At 39.3% G+C, this 22,370-nt stretch overlaps 1 protein-coding gene across 1 annotated transcript in view; it reads left to right on the forward strand.

Moving 5' to 3' along the window:
- The window catches only part of ebo (ellipsoid body open), a 170,091-nt gene that overhangs the window by 75,609 nt on the left and 72,112 nt on the right, over window positions 1–22,370 (forward strand). Inside the window, exons 10-12 of the mRNA XM_071690378.1 lie at window positions 77–143; window positions 8,438–8,617; window positions 21,627–21,856. Of these exons, the coding sequence (XP_071546479.1) occupies window positions 77–143; window positions 8,438–8,617; window positions 21,627–21,856 (477 nt within the window). The remainder of the gene's footprint in view (window positions 1–76; window positions 144–8,437; window positions 8,618–21,626; window positions 21,857–22,370) is intronic.

The raw sequence follows: 22,370 nt of genomic DNA on the forward strand, positions 1-22,370 counted from the left end.
TGTATGAATTTCAATTAACATCATTCTTATATTTTGTATGAATTTCAATTAACATCATTCTTATATTGTTTGATAGGTACGAGGATGCTTTGATATCTCTAGCACGAGGGATTCTGCACAAGATACAGTTAAGACACAACCAGGTCAGTTGAAAGTTATTTGAATTTTAAGGGGTAATAGTCAAACTTATTGCTGGGGATAGGGGAGAAAGAATACTTCCCACACATTCCCCGCATCATGTAGAAGGCGATTAAAAGGGACAGGACTGGGGGGCTAGAAGGAGTCATGCGGGGAGTGCTCATCCTCCTCGAAGGCTCAGATTGGGGTGTCTAGATGTGTGTAGATGTAACCAAGATTAGAAAAAAGGAGAGATAGGCAGTATGTTTGAGGAAAGGAACCGGGATGTTTTGGCTGTGAGTGAAACGAAGCTCAAGGGTAAAGGGGAAGAGTGGTTTGGGAATGTCTTGGGAGTAAAGTTAGGGGTTGGTGAGAGAAAAAGAGCAAAGGAAGGAGTAGTACTACTCCTGAAGCAGGAGTTGTGGGAGTATGTAATAGAGTGTAAGAAAGTAAACTCTAGATTGATATGGTTAAAACTGAAAGTGGATGGAGAGAGATGGGTGATTATTGGTGCATAGCACCTGGTATTTAGAACAAAGATTATGAGAGGCAAGTGTTTTGGGAGCAGCTGAGTGAGTGTGTTAGCAGCTTTGATGTGCAAGACCAGGTTATAGTGATGGTGATTTGAATGCAAAGGTGAGTAATGTGGCAGTTGAGGGAACAATTGGTGTACATGGGGTGTTCAGTGTTGTAAATGGAAATGGTGAAGAGCTTGTAGATTTGTGTGCTGAAAAAGGGCTGGTGCTTGGGAGTACTTGGTTTAAAAAGCGAGATATACATAAGTATGCATATGTAAGCAGGAGAGATGGCTAGAGAGTGTTATTGGGTTACATGTTAATTGATAGGCATGTGAAAGAGAGACTTTTGAATGTTAATGTGCTGAGAGGTGCAACTGGAGGGATGTCTGATCATTATCTTGTGGAGGCAAAGGTGAAGATTTGTAGAGGTTTTTAGAAAAGAAGAGAGAATGTTGGGGTGAAGAGAGTGGTGAGAGTAAGTGAGCTTGGAAAGGAGACTTGTATGAGGAAGTACAATGAGAGATTGAGTGCAAAATGGAAAAAGGTGAGAGCAAATGACATAAGGGGAGTGGTGGAGGAATGGGATGTATTTAGGGAAGCAATGATGGCTTGCACAAAAGATGCCTGTGGCATGAGAAAGGTGGGAGGTGGGCAGATTAGAAAGGGTAGTGAGTGGTGGGATGAAGTAAGATTGTTTGTGAAAGAGAAGAGAGAGGCATTTGGACACTTTTTGCAGGAAAGTAGTGCAAATGACTGGGAGATGTACTAAAGAAAGAGGCAAGAGGTCAAGAGATAGGTGCAAGAGGTGAAAAAGAGGGCAAATGAGAGTTGGGGTGAGAGAGTATCATTCAATTCTAGGGAGAATAAAAAGATGTTCTGGAAGGAAGTAAATAAAGTGTGTAAGACAGGAGAAGAAATGGGAACATCGGTGAAGGTGGCAAAAGGGGAGGTAGTAACAAGTAGTGGTGAAGTGGGAGGGAGATGGAGTGAGTATTTTGAAGGTTTGTTGAATGTGTTTGATGATAGAGTGGTAGACATAGGGTGTTTTGGTCGAGGTGGTGTGCGAAGTGAGAGGGTCAGGGAGAATGATTTGGTAAACAGAGAAGAGGTAGTGAAGGCTCTGCAGAAGATGAAAACTGGCAAGGTGGCGGGTGTGGATGATGTTGCAGTGGAATTTATTTAAAAGGGGGTGACTGTGTTGTTGACTGGTTGGTGAGGATATTCAGTGTATGTATGATTCATGGTGAAGTGCCTGTGGATTGGCAGAATGCATGCATAGTGCCATTGTGCAAAGGCAAAGGGGATAAAGGTGAGTGCTCAAATTACAGAGGTATAAGTTTTTTTGAGTATCCCTAGAAAATTGTATGGGAGGGTATTGATTGAGAGGGTGAAGGCATGTACAGAGCATCAGATTGGGGAAGAGCAGTGTGGTTTCAGAAGTGGTAGATGATGTGTGGATCAGGTGTTTGCTTTGAAGAATGAATGCGAGAAATACTTAGAAAAGCAGATGGATTTGTATGTAGCATTTATGGATCTGGAGAAGGCATATGTTGATAGAGAGTTGATAGAGATGCTTTATGGAAGGTATTAAGAGTATATGGTGTGGGAGGTAAGTTGCTAGAAGCAGTGAAAAGTTTTTATCGAGGATTTAAGGCATGTTTACGAGTAGGAAGAGAGGAAAGTGATTGGTTCCTAGTGATTGTCGGGATGCAGCAGGGGTGCATGATGTCTCCATGGTTCCCAGTGAATATCGGTTTGTGGCAGAGGTATGTGATGTCTTCATGGTTGTTTAATTTGTTTATGGATGGGGTTGTATGGGAGGTGAATGCAAGAGTTTTGAAGAGAGGGGCAAGTATGCAGTCTGTTGTGGATGAGAGGGCTTGGGAAGTGACTCAGCTGTTGTTCGCTGATGATACAGTGCTGGAGGCTAATTCTGATGAGAGACTGCAGAAGTTGGTGACTGAGTTTGGTAAAGTGTGTGAAAGAAGAAAGCTGAAAGTGAATGTGAATAAAAGCAAGGTTGTTAGGTTCAGTAGAGTTGAGGGACAAGAAAACTGGGAGGTAAGTTTGAATGGAGAAAAACTGGAGGAAGTGAAGTGTTTTAGTTATCTGGGAGTGGATTTGGCAGCGGATGGAACCATGGAAGCGGAAGTGAGTCACAGGGTGGGGGAGGGGGCAAAGGTTCTGGGATCATTGAAGAAAGTGTGGAAGGCGAGAACGTTATCTCGTAGAGCAAAAATGGGTATGTTTGAAGGAATAGTGGTTCCAATAATGTTGTATGGTTTTGAGGCTTGGGCTATAAATTGGATTGGGTGGAGGAGGGTGGATCTGTTGGAAATGAGATGTTTGAGGACAATGTGTGGTGTGAGGTGCTTTGGTCGAAAGGGTAAGAGAGATGTGTGGTAATAAAAAAGAGTGTGGTTGAGAGCAGAGGATGGTGTATTGAAATGGTTTGGTCACATGGAGAGAATGAGTGAGGAAAGATTGACATGGAGGATATATGTGCCAGAGGTGGAAGGAACAAGAAGTGGGAGACCAAATTGGAGGTGGAAAGATGGAGTGAAAAAGATTTTGAGTGATCAGGGCCTGAACATACAGGAGTTGTTTTTATAAGAAGAGTTTTTGAGAGGATGATTTACCTGTTAGATATGATGGAATATAGGTTTGGGATTCTGAAAAGAGATTTTTGTAATACCTGGAATGAGTTTTTTTGGGATAGATACAAAAAAGGTACAAGAATACTGTGACATGTCTAGCAAAGGAATTCTGCACAAAGTACAGTTAAGATACAACCAGGTCAGATGTAACTTTTTGAATTTTTAGGGCTAACGTTTAAAGTATTGTAATAGCAATTAAGTTAGAGATACATGCAAAAAAGTACTAAAAGAGAGTTCTCAACAGTTCTATATTTGTAGAAAAGGGTTGCATGAAAGACAAAAGTTTGCAGAGACAAATTCTATGTACTGAAAGGAAGGGAAAGTTTTAGAAGGATGAAAAAGAAAGTGTAGACATAACATGAATTATAGTAATTGTTTGTTACCAGTTAAATTCTTTTATTACCAGGTATAGGGAATACAGGATCCTTGGGATAGGGTAGAAAGAATACCATCCATGTATTTCCAACATGTAAAAGTTAGCTTAAAGGAGCTGGTGTGGTGGAACTAGAAATCCTCCTCTCCTGTATTATATCTTTGTGATAGAGGATTTTTTTTCAGAGACTCAGTTGCCTCTTTCTAATGGTACCGCTCTAAAGCAAGAACAGCAAACAAGCACAATACATAAAAGACATGTAGATATAAGAATAAGTGATAAGTGTTTTCATACTATTATATCTAAATTTTTGCTGTTAATGATGATGCACAGATATGTAACATTTTTGCTTAGAGTTACATATAATTAAAGGATTTTATATATCCCAGTCATTGTATTAAGGTTCTTTGTCCAGGTGCCTGTATTGCATATTGTAAAATCCTTTAACCTTCACTCTAAAGTTAGTTCCAAATCTCTAATGAATTTGGTGTATACATCAAGTACATTGTATGTTGTAAGATCGGGACAGTATTTTGATCCTGATTATACAAAATGTAACTGGAAATGATTGACCTTGTGAAAAAAAACGCCTTACCCTCCAGTTTTAAAGTTTCCTGTATCTACATGGATGTTCTTTTATGAATATTGATGTTACAACTCTTGTTGAAATTATCCAGGTAGTAGCTCATGCTATGTATAACTGTCTTTGCTTTGTAGATGAATTAGTGGCATCTCCTCTTCATGCAGTCAGTATCATTGAATTGATCAAGAGCTTTAATATCCCTGACTCAAATGGGCTGTTCCTCTTAGGGAGAGACTTCAAGAGGTTCTTTTAAACTGGGAGAGCCAAGGATAAACTTGCAGTTTCACATTATCTTACTTTAATTTTCCTAGAAACTTGCTGTCTTTTGTAGAACATTGCAGGCTTAAAGTGGGCAAAAAAGCCATATATAGGCAGTCTTTCAGCATGATGGAACTTTCTTTATATCTGATGATAGATATTTATTACTGATAAAGGTGAGTGTTCAAACTACAGAGGTATAAGTTTGTTGAGTATTCCTGGTAAATTTTATGGGAGGGTATTGATTAAGAGGGTGAATGCATGTACAGAGCATCAGATTGGGGAAGAGCAGTGTGGTTTCAAGAGTGGTAGAGGATGTGTGGATCAGGTGTTTGCTTTGAAGAATGTGTGTGAGAAAATGTAGAAAAACAGGTGGATTTATATGTGGCATTTATGGATCTGGAGAAGGCATATGATAAGGTTGATAGAGATGCTTTGCGTAAGGTCTTAAAAGTATATGGTGTTTGAGGTAAGCTGCTAGAAGCAGTGAAACGTTTTTATCAAGGATATAAGGCATGTGTACAGGTAGGAAGATAGGAGAGTAACGTTCCCAGTGAAGGTTGGTCTGCAGCAGAGGTTGTGATGTCTCCATGGTTGTTTAATTTGTTTATGGATGGGGTTGTTAGGAAGGTAAATGCAAGAGTTTTGGAAAGAGGGGACGATTATGCAGTTTGTTTGAGAGGGTCTGGGAAGTGAGTCAGTTGCTGTTTGCTGATGATACAGCTCTAGTGGCTAAGTCAAGTAAGAAACTTCAGAAGTTGATGACTGAGTTTGGAAAAATGGTGAAAGGGGAAAGTTGAGAGTAAATGTGAATGAAAGCAAGGGTATTAGGTTCAGCAGGGTGAAGAACAGTTGATTGGGATGTACGTTTGAATGGAGAAAAATTGGAGGAAGTGAAGTGTTTTAGATAGCTGGGAGAGTACTTAGCAGCGAGTGGAACCTGGAAGTGGAAGTGAGTCATAGGGTGGGGAAGGGGGCAAAGGTTCTGGGAGTGCCGAAGAGTGTGTGGAAAGAGAGAACACTATCTCGGAGTGCAAAAATGCGCATGTTTGAAGGAATAGTAGTTCCAACAATGTTATATGGTTGTGAGGCATAGGCTATAGAAAGGGCTGTACAGAAGAGGATAGATGTGTTGGAAATAAAATGTTTGAGGACAGTACATAGTGTGAGGGGAGGGTTTAATTGAGTAAGTAATGAAAGGGTAATAGAGATGTGTGGAAATAAAGAGTGTGGTTGAGAGAGCAGAGGAGGGTGTATGGAAATGGTTTGGACATATGGAGAGAATGAGTGAGGAAATGTTGACAAAGAGTATATATGTGTCAGAGGTGGAGGGAACAAGGAGAAGTGGGATACCAGATTGGAGGGGGAAGATTGGAGTGAAAAAGATTTAGAGTGATTGGGGCCTGAATATACAGGAGGATGAGAGGCGTGAAGAAATAGAGTGAATTAGAATGATATGGTATACCAGGTTTGACAAGATGTCAGTGGACTGAACCAGGACAGTGAAACGTCTGGGGTAAATCATGGAAAGGTCTTTGGGGCCTGGATGTGGATAGGGAGCTGTGCTTTCGGTGCATTTACACATGACAGCTAGAAACTGAGTGTGAACAAATGTGGCCTTTTTTGTCAGTTTTCATGGCACTGCCTCACTGAAGCAGGGAGTAGCGATGCTGTTTCCTGTGTGGCAGGGTGGTGCTGGGAATGGATGAATGCAAGCAAGTATGAATATGCACATGTTTATATCTGTATATGTCTGTGTATGCATATGTATATGTATGTATATGTGTATATATTGATATGTATATGTATGTATGTGTGCGTGTATGGGCATTTATGTGTGTATGAGTGGATGGGCCATTCTTCGTCTGTTTTCCTATATATGTCTGTGTATGCATATGTATATGTGTATATATTGATATGAATATGTATGTGTGCTCGTATGGGCGTTTATGTGTATACATGTGTAGATGAGTGGATGGGCCATTCTTCGTTTGACGTGGGAAATGGTGATCAAGTATAATGAATATACAAATGAATAATCTAGTTATTAACAGTGTTCGGGTCAATACGCTTCATAGCATGGAAATATATCCTTATATGTTTTCAGTGTCTTGGACATAGGGTTTGAACACTGATGCCATTATCTTGATTTCTCTAAACATAGAGGAATACCTGTTGAATGAAAACCTGTAAAACTGCTCACTGTTTGATCTGATGAGTCCTAGACATGAGTTTTAAATGCTGATGCCCTTGTCTTGCTTTCTCTAACCATAGAGAAATACTCTAGAATGAAAACTTGTAAAACTGATCACTATTTAATCTGATGATTTAGGCAGAAATGAGTAATATTTGGTGAACCAGACTGCTTATGCATATTTTTTGCAGTATCCCCCAGGTGAATAGCTTCTTTAATCAGTCAAGAAATATTCAAATAAGCTGAGCCAAGTCATTACATTGTAAGTGTAAATAAAAGACTGAATTTAGATTCAGAGTTACACATAGTATTTTCATCCCCTTTCTTTTGAATTTAGATTCAGAGTTACACATAGTATTTTCATCCCCTTTCTTTTACCCTAAGCTATGTTTTACCAGTTCTTCCAAAATAGTCACTGCATATCAGTTGTCCTCATATGAAATGCAAACCATATCCATTTGGTTTAGTGCTTCTGTTAAGTTTACAGTGTGTGTTGAAGCAATAAAGTCATGACATATGCTTGCTGGAATCATATAAATTGATTTGACAAGATTTGTGCTTGTTTGCTTCAAGGGCATATGTTATATTACAAGATTGGGAAAGACCTGATCATAGAAAACTACCTTTTAATTATCCTGACTGCAGAAAGTTTTGAGAAAAGCACTGATATATGTATAAGAATATGTGATTTCACCACTTAGCACAAAAAAATGTACTTGTCAGTATATAGTAAATTTTAAAGTCTTGAAAACCATAGACACAGATATCTAAGAGCTTTATTCAGATGCCTATCATTTTTCTCATAGCTATTACTCCAACTACATAGAGGACTGAATTGAGTTTAAAACAGTCATTACCTCTTACAGTCTAACCTTAAAACTTGAATCACATTCTTCAACCTTATTCTGTAGATAATACTTCAATTGCTGCTCATGATACATGGTTGCTTGCATGCTTGTGTCATAAGATAGACCATACATTACATGGGAGGCCATTACATCATGTGATTACCATGTACCATTTGGCATCTCAAGGGTGGGCTGTTGTGATATGTGGTCCATTCCCAGTGCTTCTAAGCTTTGGAATTCTTCAGCTTCTCATGTGTTCCTTGACGGGTATGACCTGCCTTTTTTTAAAAGACAAATTTTCAAAAACTCTTAGATTATGCATTTCCATTTTTCAGTACTTCTTTTTCCTTATATTTTCATTCATGGCTTGTTCTTGAAGAAGACTTTTGCCATTGACCGGAATCTTTGAGATAAGAATGATAATGACCACATCATCAGTCAGTTTACAGGTTGAGTGCCTTGTGCAAGCATATATCTTTAGTGTGGTTTAACTGTGAAATATCCCACAGCACTTATGTATGTATTTAGACAGGAATTATTTGGAGGGACATAACTAGGATGTCTCAAAACAGTGTTGGTTTAGGCTGACCTTTTAAGTCGAATTTGATTTAAGAAGGCAGGGGTTACTGTTACTGTTGGTTTGCATTATCAGTCTGAATTCTAATTTCCTGTTTGTAATCATAGTTTCTTGCCTGTAATTGCTTCACTCAAATTTGTATTGGCTGAATTTGGAAGCTATTTCCTTAGGGATGATCTAATCACTCTTTATTGGCAGTTTGTCATACAGTGGACAACCAGTCCACACCTGAATTGGCAGGGACCTACTTTTGCTGCAGAACATGGCCATAACTCTAAAAATTTTCTCTTATATTCAAAACTAATATTCTAGGCTGAATTGGAGGAGCTGGATCATGAAATATGTGAGGAGATATCTGAAAACAGCACGTCTCATTATGGAGAGATAGGAACTGATGAAGAAGTGTCAGAGTGGCAGTCTTTCTTTACCAGGAACCTTGAACTTCTCGCCAAAATTGCTGATCTTCTACCAGATCAGATCTTTACCTTGGTGGTAGGTAACTTACTGATGTTGTTCAGTTTTTAAGGATCATGGTAATGTTACAGAGATTGAATGATTATGGACTTTAATATTCATGTAAAAACTGGACTTGAATTTCATTAATATTTCTATTTTGAGTTTTTATGATGCAGAGAAAAAACTTCTGTAGGTATTTTATTATTTTAGGTTTTGATAACAGAAGACAATTAAAAGTTTTATTGTTGTGCTCTGACCAGGCTTATATTTGTTGCTATTTTGTTTCATGAAAGCATTTCTTTTACATGTATTAAGTCAGGAAGGAACAACATAAGATGTATAAGCGGAATGTTAGGAGGCTGATAGAGGAAAGCTAAGAATGAGTAGACGAAGACTTTAAAAGAAATTTAAGTGAAAAGTTTAAGGAAAATAAGAAATTAAATTAGGAGGTGAAAAAGGTAAGATGTGGATGTAAGTGAAAAAGTAAATGTGAGAAGTAAGAAAGGAGAGTTGCTGAATCAAAAGGAGGAAGTGAAAGGTAGATGGAAAGAGTGTTTTGAAGAACTTATGAATGTGGGAGAAGATGAGGCAGCAGTTTTTACATGCATGGGTATGGATGATAAAAGGAAAAGGATACAAATGCAAGGGGCCAATAACAAGATAAGAGATTAAAAGTGTGATAATGAGGTTAAAGGTAGGAAAGGCACATGGAGTGGATGGGATTACAGCTGAAATGTGATGTATGGAGGAGAAAGTATGATAGAGTGGATGCATTTGATATGTAATTTAGCTTGGAAGCAAAAGGTTATGACTGAGAAATGAGTGAAAACTATTATTTTTTGCTTATTTGAAGGGAAAGGTGCCATGGATGTATGTAGCAGGGGGTGGCAATGCTGTTTCCTGTGGGGCAGGGTGATGCTGGAAGTGGATGAAGGCAAGCGAGTATGAATATGTACATGTGTATATATGTATATGTGTGTAAGTTGATAAGTATTTTCATCTGTATGTATATGTATGGAATGGTCATGTATGTATAGAGGTACGTCTATGAGTGGATGGGTCTTTCTTCATCTGTTTATTGGCACTAGGTCACTGGTATGGAAAATGGCGATCAAGTATGATAAATAAAATAAAGTTGATAGAGATGCTCTGTGGAAGGTATTAAGAAAATATGGTGTGGGAGGCAAGTTGTTAGAAGCAGTGAAAAGTTTTTATCGAGGATGTAAGGCATGTGTACGTGTAGGAAGAGAGGAAAGTGATTGGTTCTCAGTGAATGTAGGTTTGGGGCAGGGGTGTGTGATGTCTCCATGGTTGTTTAATTTGTTTATGGATGGAGTTGTTAGGGAGGTGAATGCAAGAGTTTTGGAAAGAGGGGCAAGTATGAAGTCTGTTGGGGATGAGAGAGCTTGGGAAGTCAGTCAGTTGTTGTTCGCTGATGATACAGCGCTGGTGGCTGATTCATGTGAGAAACTGCAGAAGCTGGTGACTGAATTTGGTAAAGTGTGTGAAAGAAGAAAGTTAAGAGTAAATGTGAATAAGAGCAAGGTTATTAGGTACAGTAGGGTTGAGGGTCAAGTCAGTTGGGAGGTGAGTTTGAATGGAGAAAAACTGGAGGAAGTGAAGTGTTTTTAGATATCTGGGAGTGGATCTGGCAGCGGATGGAACCATGGAAGCGGAAGTGGATCATAGGGTGGGGGAGGGGGCGAAAATTCTGGGAGCCTTGAAGAATGTGTGGAAGTCGAGAACATTATCTCGGAAAGCAAAAATGGGTATGTTTGAAGGAATAGTGGTTCCAACAATGTTGTATGGTTGCGAGGCGTGGACTATGGATAGAGTTGTGCGCAGGAGGATGGATGTGCTGGAAATGAGATGTTTGAGGACAATGTGTGGTGTGAGGTGGTTTGATCGAGTAAGTAACGTAAGGGTAAGAGAGATGTGTGGAAATAAAAAGAGCGTGGTTGAGAGAGCAGAAGAGGGTGTTTTGAAATGGTTCGGGCACATGGAGAGAATGAGTGAGGAAAGATTGACCAAGAGAATATATGTGTCGGAGGTGGAGGGAACGAGGAGAAGAGGGAGACCAAATTGGAGGTGGAAAGATGGAGTGAAAAAGATTTTGTGTGATCGGGGCCTGAACATGCAGGAGGGTGAAAGGAGGGCAAGGAATAGAGTGAATTGGAGCGATGTGGTATACCGGGGTTGACGTGCTGTCAGTGGATTGTATCAAGGCATGTGAAGCGTCTGGGGTAAACCATGGAAAGCTGTGTAGGTATGTATATTTGCGTGTGTGGACGTATGTATATACATGTGTATGGGGGGGGTTGGGCCATTTCTTTCGTCTGTTTCCTTGCGCTACCTCGCAGACGCGGGAGACAGCGACAAAGTATAATAAAAAAATGAAATAAATAATAATATTGAATACACCAGGAAAAGTGTATGCACAAGTGTTGATTGATAGACTGATGGAAGTGACTGAATGCAGAGTAAGTGAGGAACAGGTAGGGTTTAGGAAAGGTTTGGATGTGTGGATCAGATTTTTGCAGTGAGAATGACTAGAAAAGTATCTAGCAAAAGGTAAGAAGCTATATGCAGCTTTTATGATCCAGAGAATATGTGATAGAGTTGAATGGAATACTTTTTGGGATGCATTAAGGATTAAGGATATGTGGGGTAGGGGGACAACTTTTGGATGGTGTGAAAGTCATCTATAGAGGAGCAAATGAATGTGTAAGAGTGGATGGGAAGTAGACTGAAAGTTTTGGTTTATGTGTGGGTGTGAGGCAGAAACATAAGATATTGCCATGACTTTTTAGCCTTTTTATGGATGAGGAGGTAAGAGAAAGAAAAGCAAACCAGGGGAAAGGGGCAGAGAGATGGAGTGTGATGGTGAAGTATGGTGGTTAGTGACAAGCTAGTTTGCAGATGGTATTATGTTGGTTGCTGAGGGTGAAGAGGAGTCACATAAGGTTGTCAATGTGCTTTATGTGCAACATAGGCAATTAAAGGTCAAGAATAAGTGATAAGTAATAGGGGAGAGTATGAGAGATTTGTTATGGTAGGGAATGCAGAAGGAATGAATTTTGGAGTAGTAGAGTTGAGCATTGGAAGAAAATATAAGAGATGCGGAAAGGGAAATAATGGAATCATATAGAAGAGGACAGAAGCTGAAAGAGGAGAAAGTAATTCAAAATAACAAACAAAATCCAAAAATGAGTGAAATGTAATACTATGAGTGTTTGGGAATGTGGAAAGAATGCAATACGGGAAGTTTACAAGGAGAATGTATGGTAGTATGATTAAAGGGGTTGGTGTGAGAGGAAGACCACTTGTAACATGGGGAAATAGGGTGGAAGAGTAGTGTTGGGAAAGAAATGATGGAAGAATGTGTGGAATGATGTTTGCAAGAGAGGCAGGTATGGACAGGGTTAAGTGGAGATTCTTGTCATGGCCATCCCCTTGATAGGAGTTCCTGGAGGGAACAGGCATCAGATATATAGATGAATAGATTTGGGTCATTTCCGATGCCAGAATATCCTATAATGTTATAAACTATGTTGCCATATGTTGTGTAGAACAACTTGGAGAAGATGAGCCAAACTATTAACTTAGGATGTTCTCTGTATCCCTGGGGCTAGGGGAGAAAGAATGCTGCCAACGTATTCCTTACATGTTGTAGAAGGTGACTAAAAGGGGTGGGTGCAAGGGGCTGGAAATCCACCCCTCTTCCAGATATACTTTTGCAAAAGAGGGAACAGAGAAGGGGGCCAATTAGGACTTTTCCCTCAAAGGTTCAGTTATCTGTTCCTTATGCCACCTTGCTAACATGGGAAATGGCAAATATTTATAAAAAAAAACAAAGTTCCCTGTACTTAGAATTGGTCCATTTTGGATGTCTCTTATATTTTTCTCCAAGGCTGGTTCATCCCACAAGCTTAGAGAGAATCTGTGGGACCCCAGAGGGATAGAGACTTCATCATTCTACCATAAATAGTGAAGTAAATGCCTGTCACCTTTTGCTAACTACCCATTCATTGCTAGTGACATGTCGGTTTGACTCAGATCCATCTGGTGATCAGTCAGCAACCTCTTCTTAGTGGTGGTGTCACTGTCCCTTGGTAATGACCTGCTACATAATTTTCTGGATTCTGTTTATGTATGGATGTTATTCGTCAGCCTTCTTTTTCATCTGGCCTCTTTAACCCTACTGTGGATAAATATCCTAAAGTGATTGAGTTCAGTGAAGTACCAATGAAAATTGAAGGGATATTGAATCATATAGCCAACCCAGAACCAAAAATAGTTTGGTCCTGTGACTTTAATGTTAACTTTGTGGATTGCACAGAATTAGGAACAGATTATGGATGTATGATTGTACAGAATTGATAATGATGCTTTAGCAAATGGAAAAGTGCAGTTGAACAAACTAATGCACATACATGAAGCATGTATTTGAATATGGACTATATGCAGACCAACTAGGTATAATGGACCTAAAATTTTGCAAATGACGCTTTTCAATGACATGGAGGTTGATAACACTAGAACATTGAATTATAACATCGTAGAAGTATCAGTTAACAATAAAGTAGAAATAGATGACTAAACAAAATGAAGCTATAAGGAATGGAAGTATTTTAAATAACTTAATATCCTCTGTGACAAAATGAAATGGAATGATGCAAGTGCTGTATCAGCAAATAAAGATTGAAATGATGCTCTTAACAGTAATACTGTTGTGCAAAAACAAAGACAACAGTTTTTTACCAATGTATAAATCATGTATTATTCAAAAATGAATGTATTGATACAGAGAGAGATATAATGAGAGGCAGCAAGCAGTGAATGAATAAGAGGGAATACAAATAAAAGCTAAGATGTGCAGTAAGTAAAGAAAAGGTAAGAGCATTGGAGGAAAACATAAGAGATGCTGAAAGGGAGATAATGAAATAATATAAAAAGGGACAGAGACTGAAAAAGGGAAAAATCATTGAAAACACAGATCAAATAAATTTTGATTGCATACATAAACAAAATGAATAATCAAATAGTATAAGTCAGTATTCACTATAATAAAAAGATAGACACTGATGATAAAATTTTCAAATGGCGCAGTAATGAATAGGCACTTACAGATGTGAATATATCAGAAAGAAACATTATTGAGCCAGTTGACCAAGATAGACACTGATGATAAGATTTTGAATGGCAGTAATAAATAGGCACTTACATTGCTAATGACATGTTGGTTTGACCCAGATCCACCTGGTGATTAGCCAGTTGAATAACTTTAAAAGAACTCATTGCTGGAACCAGATAGAAGTCTAGCTGTACTTTGTAAAATGACAAAATTGACACTGTTGAAACCTCCTATAGTAGTGCTATGAAAAGAATAGACCAGTCAAGTGTGGAAGATGTACACAAATGACACACACTGCACCAACACATAAAATGTGTATTCCAAGGTGATTCCAAAGCAGCATATAGACCAGTCAGTTTATCATCACTTGTTTTTTATCGTTATTTATATATTATACTTGATTGCCGTTTCCTGCATCAGTGAGATGGCTCCAGGATACAGACGAAGAACAACCCATCCACTCATATACGCATTTATGTATACATAAATACCAATACATGTACATATACAAATGTGCATGTATGGGTGTTTTTGTATATATAAGTGTATATGAGTGGATGGGCCATTCCTCATCTGTTTCCTTGCATTACCTTGTTGACGCTGGAAATAGTGAATGAGTATAATGAATAAATGAATATACATATAGATATCAACTGTGGTTTTGGTGCATTATACATGACAGCTAGAGATTGAGTGTGAATAAATGTGGCCTTTGTTTTCTTTTCTTTGCTCTACCTCACTCGCGTGCAGGGGTAGGGGTTTGTCATTTTGTGTGTGGTGGGATGGCAACGGGAATGAACAAAGGCAGCAAGTATGAATTATGTACATGTGTATATATGTATATGTCTGTGTATGTATATATATGTATACGTTGAAATGTATAGGTAGGTATATGTGCGTGTGTGGATGTGTATGTATATATATGTGTATGTGGGTGGGTTGGGCCATTCTTTCGTCTGTTTCCCTGCGCTACCTTGCTGACGTGGGAGACAGTGACAAAGTATAGTAGATGACAATAAATAGATATCAACATATGCACATGTACGTATGTATAATTGCTTGCCTCCAATCCATTCCTGGTGCCACTCAGCCCCACAGGAAACAGCATCTGCTGCCCACTGCCTCAGCGGGGTAGCACCAGGAAAACCAACAAAAAAATGCCACATTTGTTCACACTCATTCTCTAGCTTTCATGTGTAATTCACTGAAACCTTAGCTTCCTTTCCACATCCATGCCCCACAGACCTTTCCATGATTTACCTCAGACATTTCATATCATCACATAATCATAATGTATGAAACAGTGGTGTAGAAATATGTAACAGAGTAACCTTATTAGAGTCAGTTTGATGAATGAAGAACAGCATGGATCTGAGCCAGGTAGCATATTCAGACACTGTAGTGACATTCATGAAACTATAATACAAGAGAATAGACACCATTTTTCTGGAATTTGCATAAGTATTTAACATGGTAAAGTATGGAGTGCAGTTACAAAAAGAGTCTGGTGAGGCAGAACATCTGAAAAGAACTCGCACACTTCATTCATTGTAACTCTAGATTTTCGTGTAGGGAGCGCTGTGTGTTTGCCTTGCCTTTTGGCAATATGGTAGGAGCAATAGATAGAAGTAGTAGGTAGGAATAGTAGATAGAAACATTAAGTAGAAGTAGTAGGTAGAAACATTAAGTAGAAGTAGTAAGTAGGAACATAAGGCATGAGCATTAGGTAGAAGTAGTCAGTAGGAACATTAGGTAGGAGCCTCAGCAAAAACTGGGCTAGGCTTGCCCTCTGCTAGTGGCCTGTTAAAGAGTGAGGCACTAAAGGCTAAGGTTAAGAAGTGAATGGAATAGTCTTCAAAGGAAACTGAACTATAAGTTAGGCCATCTCATTGAAAACAGTGATTGGACTAAGAACACAGACCCCTCCTTTGTGTTGAACCTGTCCAATAAACAACTGGACAGGGATTCTTTGTGTGGCCTAGGTTATGGATTGGGTTTTGTTTGCTCTAACAAAAAAGTTAATTGTGTTGATATTACAAGATTATTTTGTAATTAGAAAGGTACAGTAAATTATCTAATGATAAAGGTTTAGTATATGCCAGTTTGTCAAAACCAGTGGTTCCAAATTGTTCTGAAAGTTTCATCATTGCTATTAACAATTTGAAATAAGATATTGATATGCATATTACTAAAGCAGATAAGGCTAGCACAGTTGTGATTATGGACAATGTTGATTGGCTATCAAAAATGAATGATCTTTTTTTGTGATGATACAACATACTTTAAACTTGGCAGAAATCCCCTAGAAGCATTGTTCCCGTCGTAGCCATATATGTATGGACTTATCAAGACACATAAGCCAAACTTTCCAGTATGACCCATAGTGAGTTTAGTGGGCTCCATCACATATGATTATCAAAATCGTTAGTTTCTTTATTATGGCCACAAGTGGGTAAGATATCAAATTCTAACACCATGAGCAATGTAGATTTAGTTAACAAGCTTAATGATGTCCATGTTGACTTTGATTTCAAACTGTTAGGTTTTGATGCTCCATCCTTGTTCACAAAAGTTCCAATTGATGAGCTTTTAGAATATTTGGTAGATTCTTTCTTTCTTTCATACTATTCGCCATTTCCCGCGTCAGCAAGGTAGCATTAAGAACAGAGGACTGGGCCTCTGAGGAAACATCCTCATCCAGCCCCCTTCTCTGTTCCTTCCTTTCGGGAAAAGAAAAAAAGACTGTGTATTTCAATTTAATGGAGTGCGTGGATGTAACCAAGTTGAGAAGAAAGGAGAGATAGGTGGTATGTTTGAGGAAAGAAACCTGGATGTTCTGGCTCTGAGTGAAACAAAGCTCAAGGGTAAAGGGGAAGAATGGTTTGGAAAATCTTTAGAGTAAAGTCAGGGGTTGGTGAGAGGACAAGAGCTAAGGAAGGAGTAGCAATACTCCTGAAGCAGGAGTTGTGGGAGTATGTGATAGAGTATAAGAAAGTAAGTTCTAGATTGTTGTAGATGGAGGGAGATGGGTGCTTGTTAGTGCCTATGCACCTGGTCATGTGGTGATTTGAATGCATGGTTGCTTGTTAGTGCCTTTGCAACTGGTCATGTGGTGATTTAAATGCAAAGGTGAGTAATGTGGCAGTTTAGGGTATAATAGGTGTACATTGAGTGTTCAGTCATGTAAATGGAAATGTTGAAGAGCTTGTGGATTTGTGTGCTGAAAAAAGACTAATGATTGGGAATACCTGGTTTAAAAAGAAATATACATAAGTATATGTATGTGAGTAGGAAAGATGGTTAAAGGGCATTATTGGATTATGTGTTGATTGATAGGCATGTAAAAGAGAGGCTTTAAGATGTTAATGTGCTGAGAGGGGCAGCTGGAGGGATGTCTGATCACTATCTTGTGGAGGTGAAGGTTTGTAGAGAGAATATATATATTTTTTCATTTATTTATTATACTTAATCGAGTCTCCCGCATTAGCAAGGTAGCACAATGAAACAGACGAGGAATTGCCCAACCCTTCCACATACACATGTATATACATAAACACCCACACATGCACATATACATACATAGACATTTCAACGTATACATACATATGCATACACAGACATATACATATATACACATATACATATTCATACTTGCTGCCTTCATCCATTCCCGTCGCCATCCCGCCACACATGAAATAGCATCACCCCCTCACTCTCTCCAGCGAGGTAGCACCAGGAAAAGACAAGTCTCTAGCTGTCATGTGTAATGCACCGAAACCACAGCTCCCTTTCCACATCCAGGCCCCACAAGCCTTTTCATAGTTTACCCCAGACTCTTCACATACCCTGGTTCAATCCATCGACAGTACGTTGACCCTGGTATACCACATCATTCCAATTCTTTATGTTCCTTGCCTGCCTTTCACCCTCCTGTATATTCAGGCCCTGATTGCTCAAAATCTTTTTCACCCCATCCTTCCACCTCCAGTTTGGTCTCCTGCTTCTCTTAGTTCCCTCCACCTCTGACAGATGTATCCTCTTTGTCAATCTTTCCTCACTCATTCTCTCTATGTGTCCAAACCATTTCAACACACCCTCTTCTGCTCTTTCAACTGCACTCTTTTTATTGTCACACATCTCTCGTACCCTTTCATTACTAACTCGATCAAATGAAGGAACAAAGTAGGGGGCCAAGTGAGGATATTTCCTCTAAGGCTCAGTCCTCTGTTCTTAGCACTACCTCGCTGACATGGGAAATGGCAAATATGTATGAAAAAAAAAGTGAGAGGGTTAGAGTAAATGGTTTGGTAAACAGAGAAGAGGTAGTGAAAGCTTTGCAGAAGATGGAAGCTGGCAAGGCGGTGGGTTTGGATGGTATTGCAGTGGAATTTATTAAAAAAGGGAGTGATTTTTGTTGTTGATTTGTTGGTGAGGATACTCATTGTATGTGTGGATCATGTTGAAGTTCCTGAGGATTGGTGGAATGCATGCATAGTGCCATTGTACAAAGGCAAAGGAGATAAAGGTGAGTGTTCAAATTATAGAGGTATAAGTTTGTTGAGTATTCCTGGAAAATTATATGGGAGGGTAGTGACTGAGAGGGTAAAGGCATGTACAGAGCATCAGATTGGGGAAGAGCAGTGTGCTTTCAGAAGTAGTAGAGGATGTGTGGATCAGGTGTTAGCTTTGAAAAATGTATGTGAGAAATACTTAGAAAAATGGATGGAGCATTTATGGATCTTGAGAAGGCATATGGTAGGGGTGATAGAGATGCCTTGTGGAAGGTTTTAAGGGTATATGGTGTGGGAGGTAAGTTGCTAGAAGCAGTGAAAAGTTTTTACCAGGGATGTAAGGCATGTATGTGAGTAGGAAGAGTGGAAAGTGATTGGTTCTCAGTGAATGTTGGTTTGTGGCAGGAGTGCGTGATGTCTCCATGGTTGTTTGATTTGTTAATGGATGGAGTGGTTTGGGAGGTGAATGCTAGAGTTTTGGAGAGAGGGGCAAGTATGCAGGCTGTTGTGGATGAGAAGTCTTATGAAGTGAGTCAGTTGTTTGCTGATGATACAGCTCTGGTGGCTGATTCAGGTGAGAAACTGCTGAAGCTGGTGACTGAATTTGGTAAAGTGTGTGAAAGAAGAAAGTTGAGAATAAATGTCAATAAGAACAAGGTTATTTGGTTTAGTAGGGTTGAGGGACAAATTAATTAGGAGGTAAGTTTAAATGGAGAAAAACTGGAGGAAGTGAAGTGTTTTAGATATCTGGGAGTGGATTTAGCAGTGGATGGAACCATGGAAGTGGAAGTGAGTCACAGGGTGGGGGAGGGGCTGAAGGTTTTGGGAGTGTTGATGAATGTGTCGAAGGCAAGAATGTTATCTCGAAGAGGAAGAATGGGTATGTTTGAAGCAATAGCAGTTCCAACAGTTTTATATGGTTGCGAGGTGTGGGCTGTAGATAGAGTTGTGTGGAGGAGGGTGGATGTGTTGGAAATTAAATGTTTGAGGACAATATGTGGCATGAGGTGGTTTGATCAAGTAAGTAATGAAAGGGTAAGAGAGATGTGTGGTGATAAAAAGAGTGTGGCTGAGTGAGCAGAAGAGGGTGTGTTGAAATGGTTTGGACACATGAGAATGAATGAGAAAAGATTGAGAAAGCGGGTATGTGTGTCAGAGATGGAGGGAAGAAGGAGAAGCAAGAGACCAAATTGGAGGTGTAAGGATGGAGTGAAAAAGATTTTGAGCAGTCAGGGCCTGAACACACATGAGGGTGAAAGGCGTGCAAGGAATAGAATGATTGGAACGATGTGGTATACCGGGGTTGACGTGATTTCAGTGGATTGAACCAGGGCTTGTGAAATGTCTGGGATAAACCATGGAAAGTTTTGTGGGGCCTGGATGTGGAAAGGGAGCTGTGGTTTCAGTGCATTACACATGACAGCTAGAGACTGAGAGTGAAATATTTGTCTGTTCCTGGCACAGCCTCGCTGGGGGATGCTATTTCGTATGTGGCGGGTTGTCGACAGGAATGGATGAAGGCAAGCAGGTATGGATATGTACATGTGTATATATGTATATGTCTGTGTATGTATATGTATTTATATGTGCATATGTGGGCATTTATGTATATACATGTGTATGTTGATGGGCTGGGCCATTTGCTCGCCTGTTTCCTTGCACTACCTCATATCCATATGGTGGTTAAGTGTGATATATAGATAAATAAATAATAGAGAAATGATTATCAAAGGAAAAAGAAATATTGACCATTGAGGGATGAATACATTATGTTGCTACACCCTTGTGTAACCAGTGAAAGCTGGCTGTGTTAGGTCAGCTGGTCTTGCTGCTGCATGGCATTGCCAGTTCTTGTCTCACTCTCACTGAGACAGTTCTGGCATTGAGCACTCATTAGTACAGGGAAGATTGTCAGTCTGCAGCCTCATACCCAGAGTTCTCTCTTTAATATAGAGGGCCTTGAGTATCTTAATGCATCTAGGGTCAGGTGAAGTGTCTTCTATAGACATTCCTTTCACTCCCATTCTGTAAATGACACAACCGAAGTTGAGATAATTCAGTGGTGGTCATATCTATATACAAAGAACAGGGTGTGCAGTCCTTGTGTAGGCATTGGAATTCGTACATGACATGACTCCTCTGGAAAGTCGCTGGTCTTGGTGCCGGGTTGTTTTAGGCAAGAGAAGGGATGTTTTCTTGCTGTGGTGATAGATAAGGAAATCGATTTTCTCATCGTTGTTGGTAGCCCTTAGGTTTCTTTTTATTATGCCTTTGATCACATGTTCATCCAACTTATGCCAAGTGGACATAAAGGCTTTGTAGTAAAGGCAGATGGGATCAAGGGGCACTTTCTGATGTGGTGGCATTTGGTTTGGTGATTGTCTTGTTGTGTGGTTCCATCAGTACCATCTCTTCAGGTTCTTGTGAATAGAGGCCTTTTCATTATTGAAAATATCAGTATATGGTTGGCTATCATTCTTTATTTGTTCAGTTGATTTTGTCTTGATCTTGTATTTCATTATCTTCATATTTTATTACATATACAGTAATGAAGGTCCTTGTATATCACTTACCAGAGCTAGATAGATTTTTAATTGAATTATGTAAGCATTACTGATCTATCCAAGATTGTAATTCTCTCAATGTTTTCTGTACCAATAACAGTGGGCAACTTATTTGTATTTCATGACAATAGTTAGCTGGGGAGGACTAAGTGTATTGCATACTAATAAGACATAACTTCATTTATATTTACATATGCATTTGTTTATCAACAGAATGCTTTAATAGCATTAAGCAGTCTTCTACATATTCCATACATTTATTAATCTTCCTGGAACCTGTTTGTTTTACTATAATATGTTGTCTTTAAATTTACTCATGCATTGGAACATTCCATGTCCTAAAACATTCTTTCCCTCCAGCCCAAGTGTAAAAGATTTGGTCTGTACACCCTTCTCCATTGTTCCTCATTGTGCAGGTTCTGTTATCTTTTATACAAATTCTCTCACAATCCTACTATAACCATAAACCTTACATTTACTCCTTCAAATTATTTCTGTCTCTTTCATCCCATTGTTGCTTTTATTTAGGTATCTGGACTACTTTTTCAGGCTGCATTGTATGAAATTCCCTTATTATACTTTTAGAAGTAACAGTTCCATTATATATCCAACCCTCTGTGATAAAAAAGATTCTGCCACTTTTTAATAAGCATTAATTTTACCGAGTGAATTAGGCCATTTCTTTGTCTGCTGCTGGTAGTACTTTGCTGTTGTGGGAAATGGTGAGCTTACATGAAAAAGAAAAATTAATGAAGTAGTACTTGTACAAATGAATGCAATTTACCTGTGTGAATGGTACCATTAATTGCTGCCCATTTGTGTTTTCCCTAATGCAGTACGAGCCTTGGAATGAAGCTACAAAGATATACCTTACCCTCCAGTCCAACATGATAGAGCAAAATGGTCGTCGTCGGCTTAACATCTCAGCAGAGCACGAGTGTCCACGCCTACACTGCCTCTTAAGAGATTTATCATCACTGCTGCAGGCTGTTGGCAGGTTCTCAACTCTGTTTCTGGGAGAGGAACTGCCTAAAAGATCAACTACAGCAGTTCAAGTTATTGAAAAGTAAGATTGGGTGATGTAGATGGCAGATGGATTAACTTTACCTCTTTGGTTATCCAAGACGTTGAAAAACCCATACACACTAGTTTTGTAGATACAAAACCTATCATGCATTTGTATCATGTACTGCAAATATGTGTGTTGTTCTTGGATTTTTAAAAATTCTTTAACATTACCTTTATATATATTTTTTTTTTTTATTATACTTTGTCGCTGTCTCCCGCGTTTGCGAGGTAGCGCAAGGAAACAGACGAAAGAAATGGCCCAACCCCCCCCCATATACATGTATATACATACGTCCACACACGCAAATATACATACCTACACCGCTTTCCATGGTTTACCCCAGACGCTTCACATGCCTTGATTCAATCCACTGACAGCATGTCAACCCCGGTATACCACATCGCTCCAATTCACTCTATTCCTTGCCCTCCTTTCACCCTCCTGCATGTTCAGGCCCCGATCACACAAAATCTTTTTCACTCCATCTTTCCACCTCCAATTTGGTCTCCCT

The sequence above is a fragment of the Panulirus ornatus genome, chromosome 48, assembly GCF_036320965.1.
Source record: "Panulirus ornatus isolate Po-2019 chromosome 48, ASM3632096v1, whole genome shotgun sequence".
Taxonomy (NCBI): Eukaryota; Metazoa; Arthropoda; class Malacostraca; order Decapoda; family Palinuridae; genus Panulirus; species Panulirus ornatus.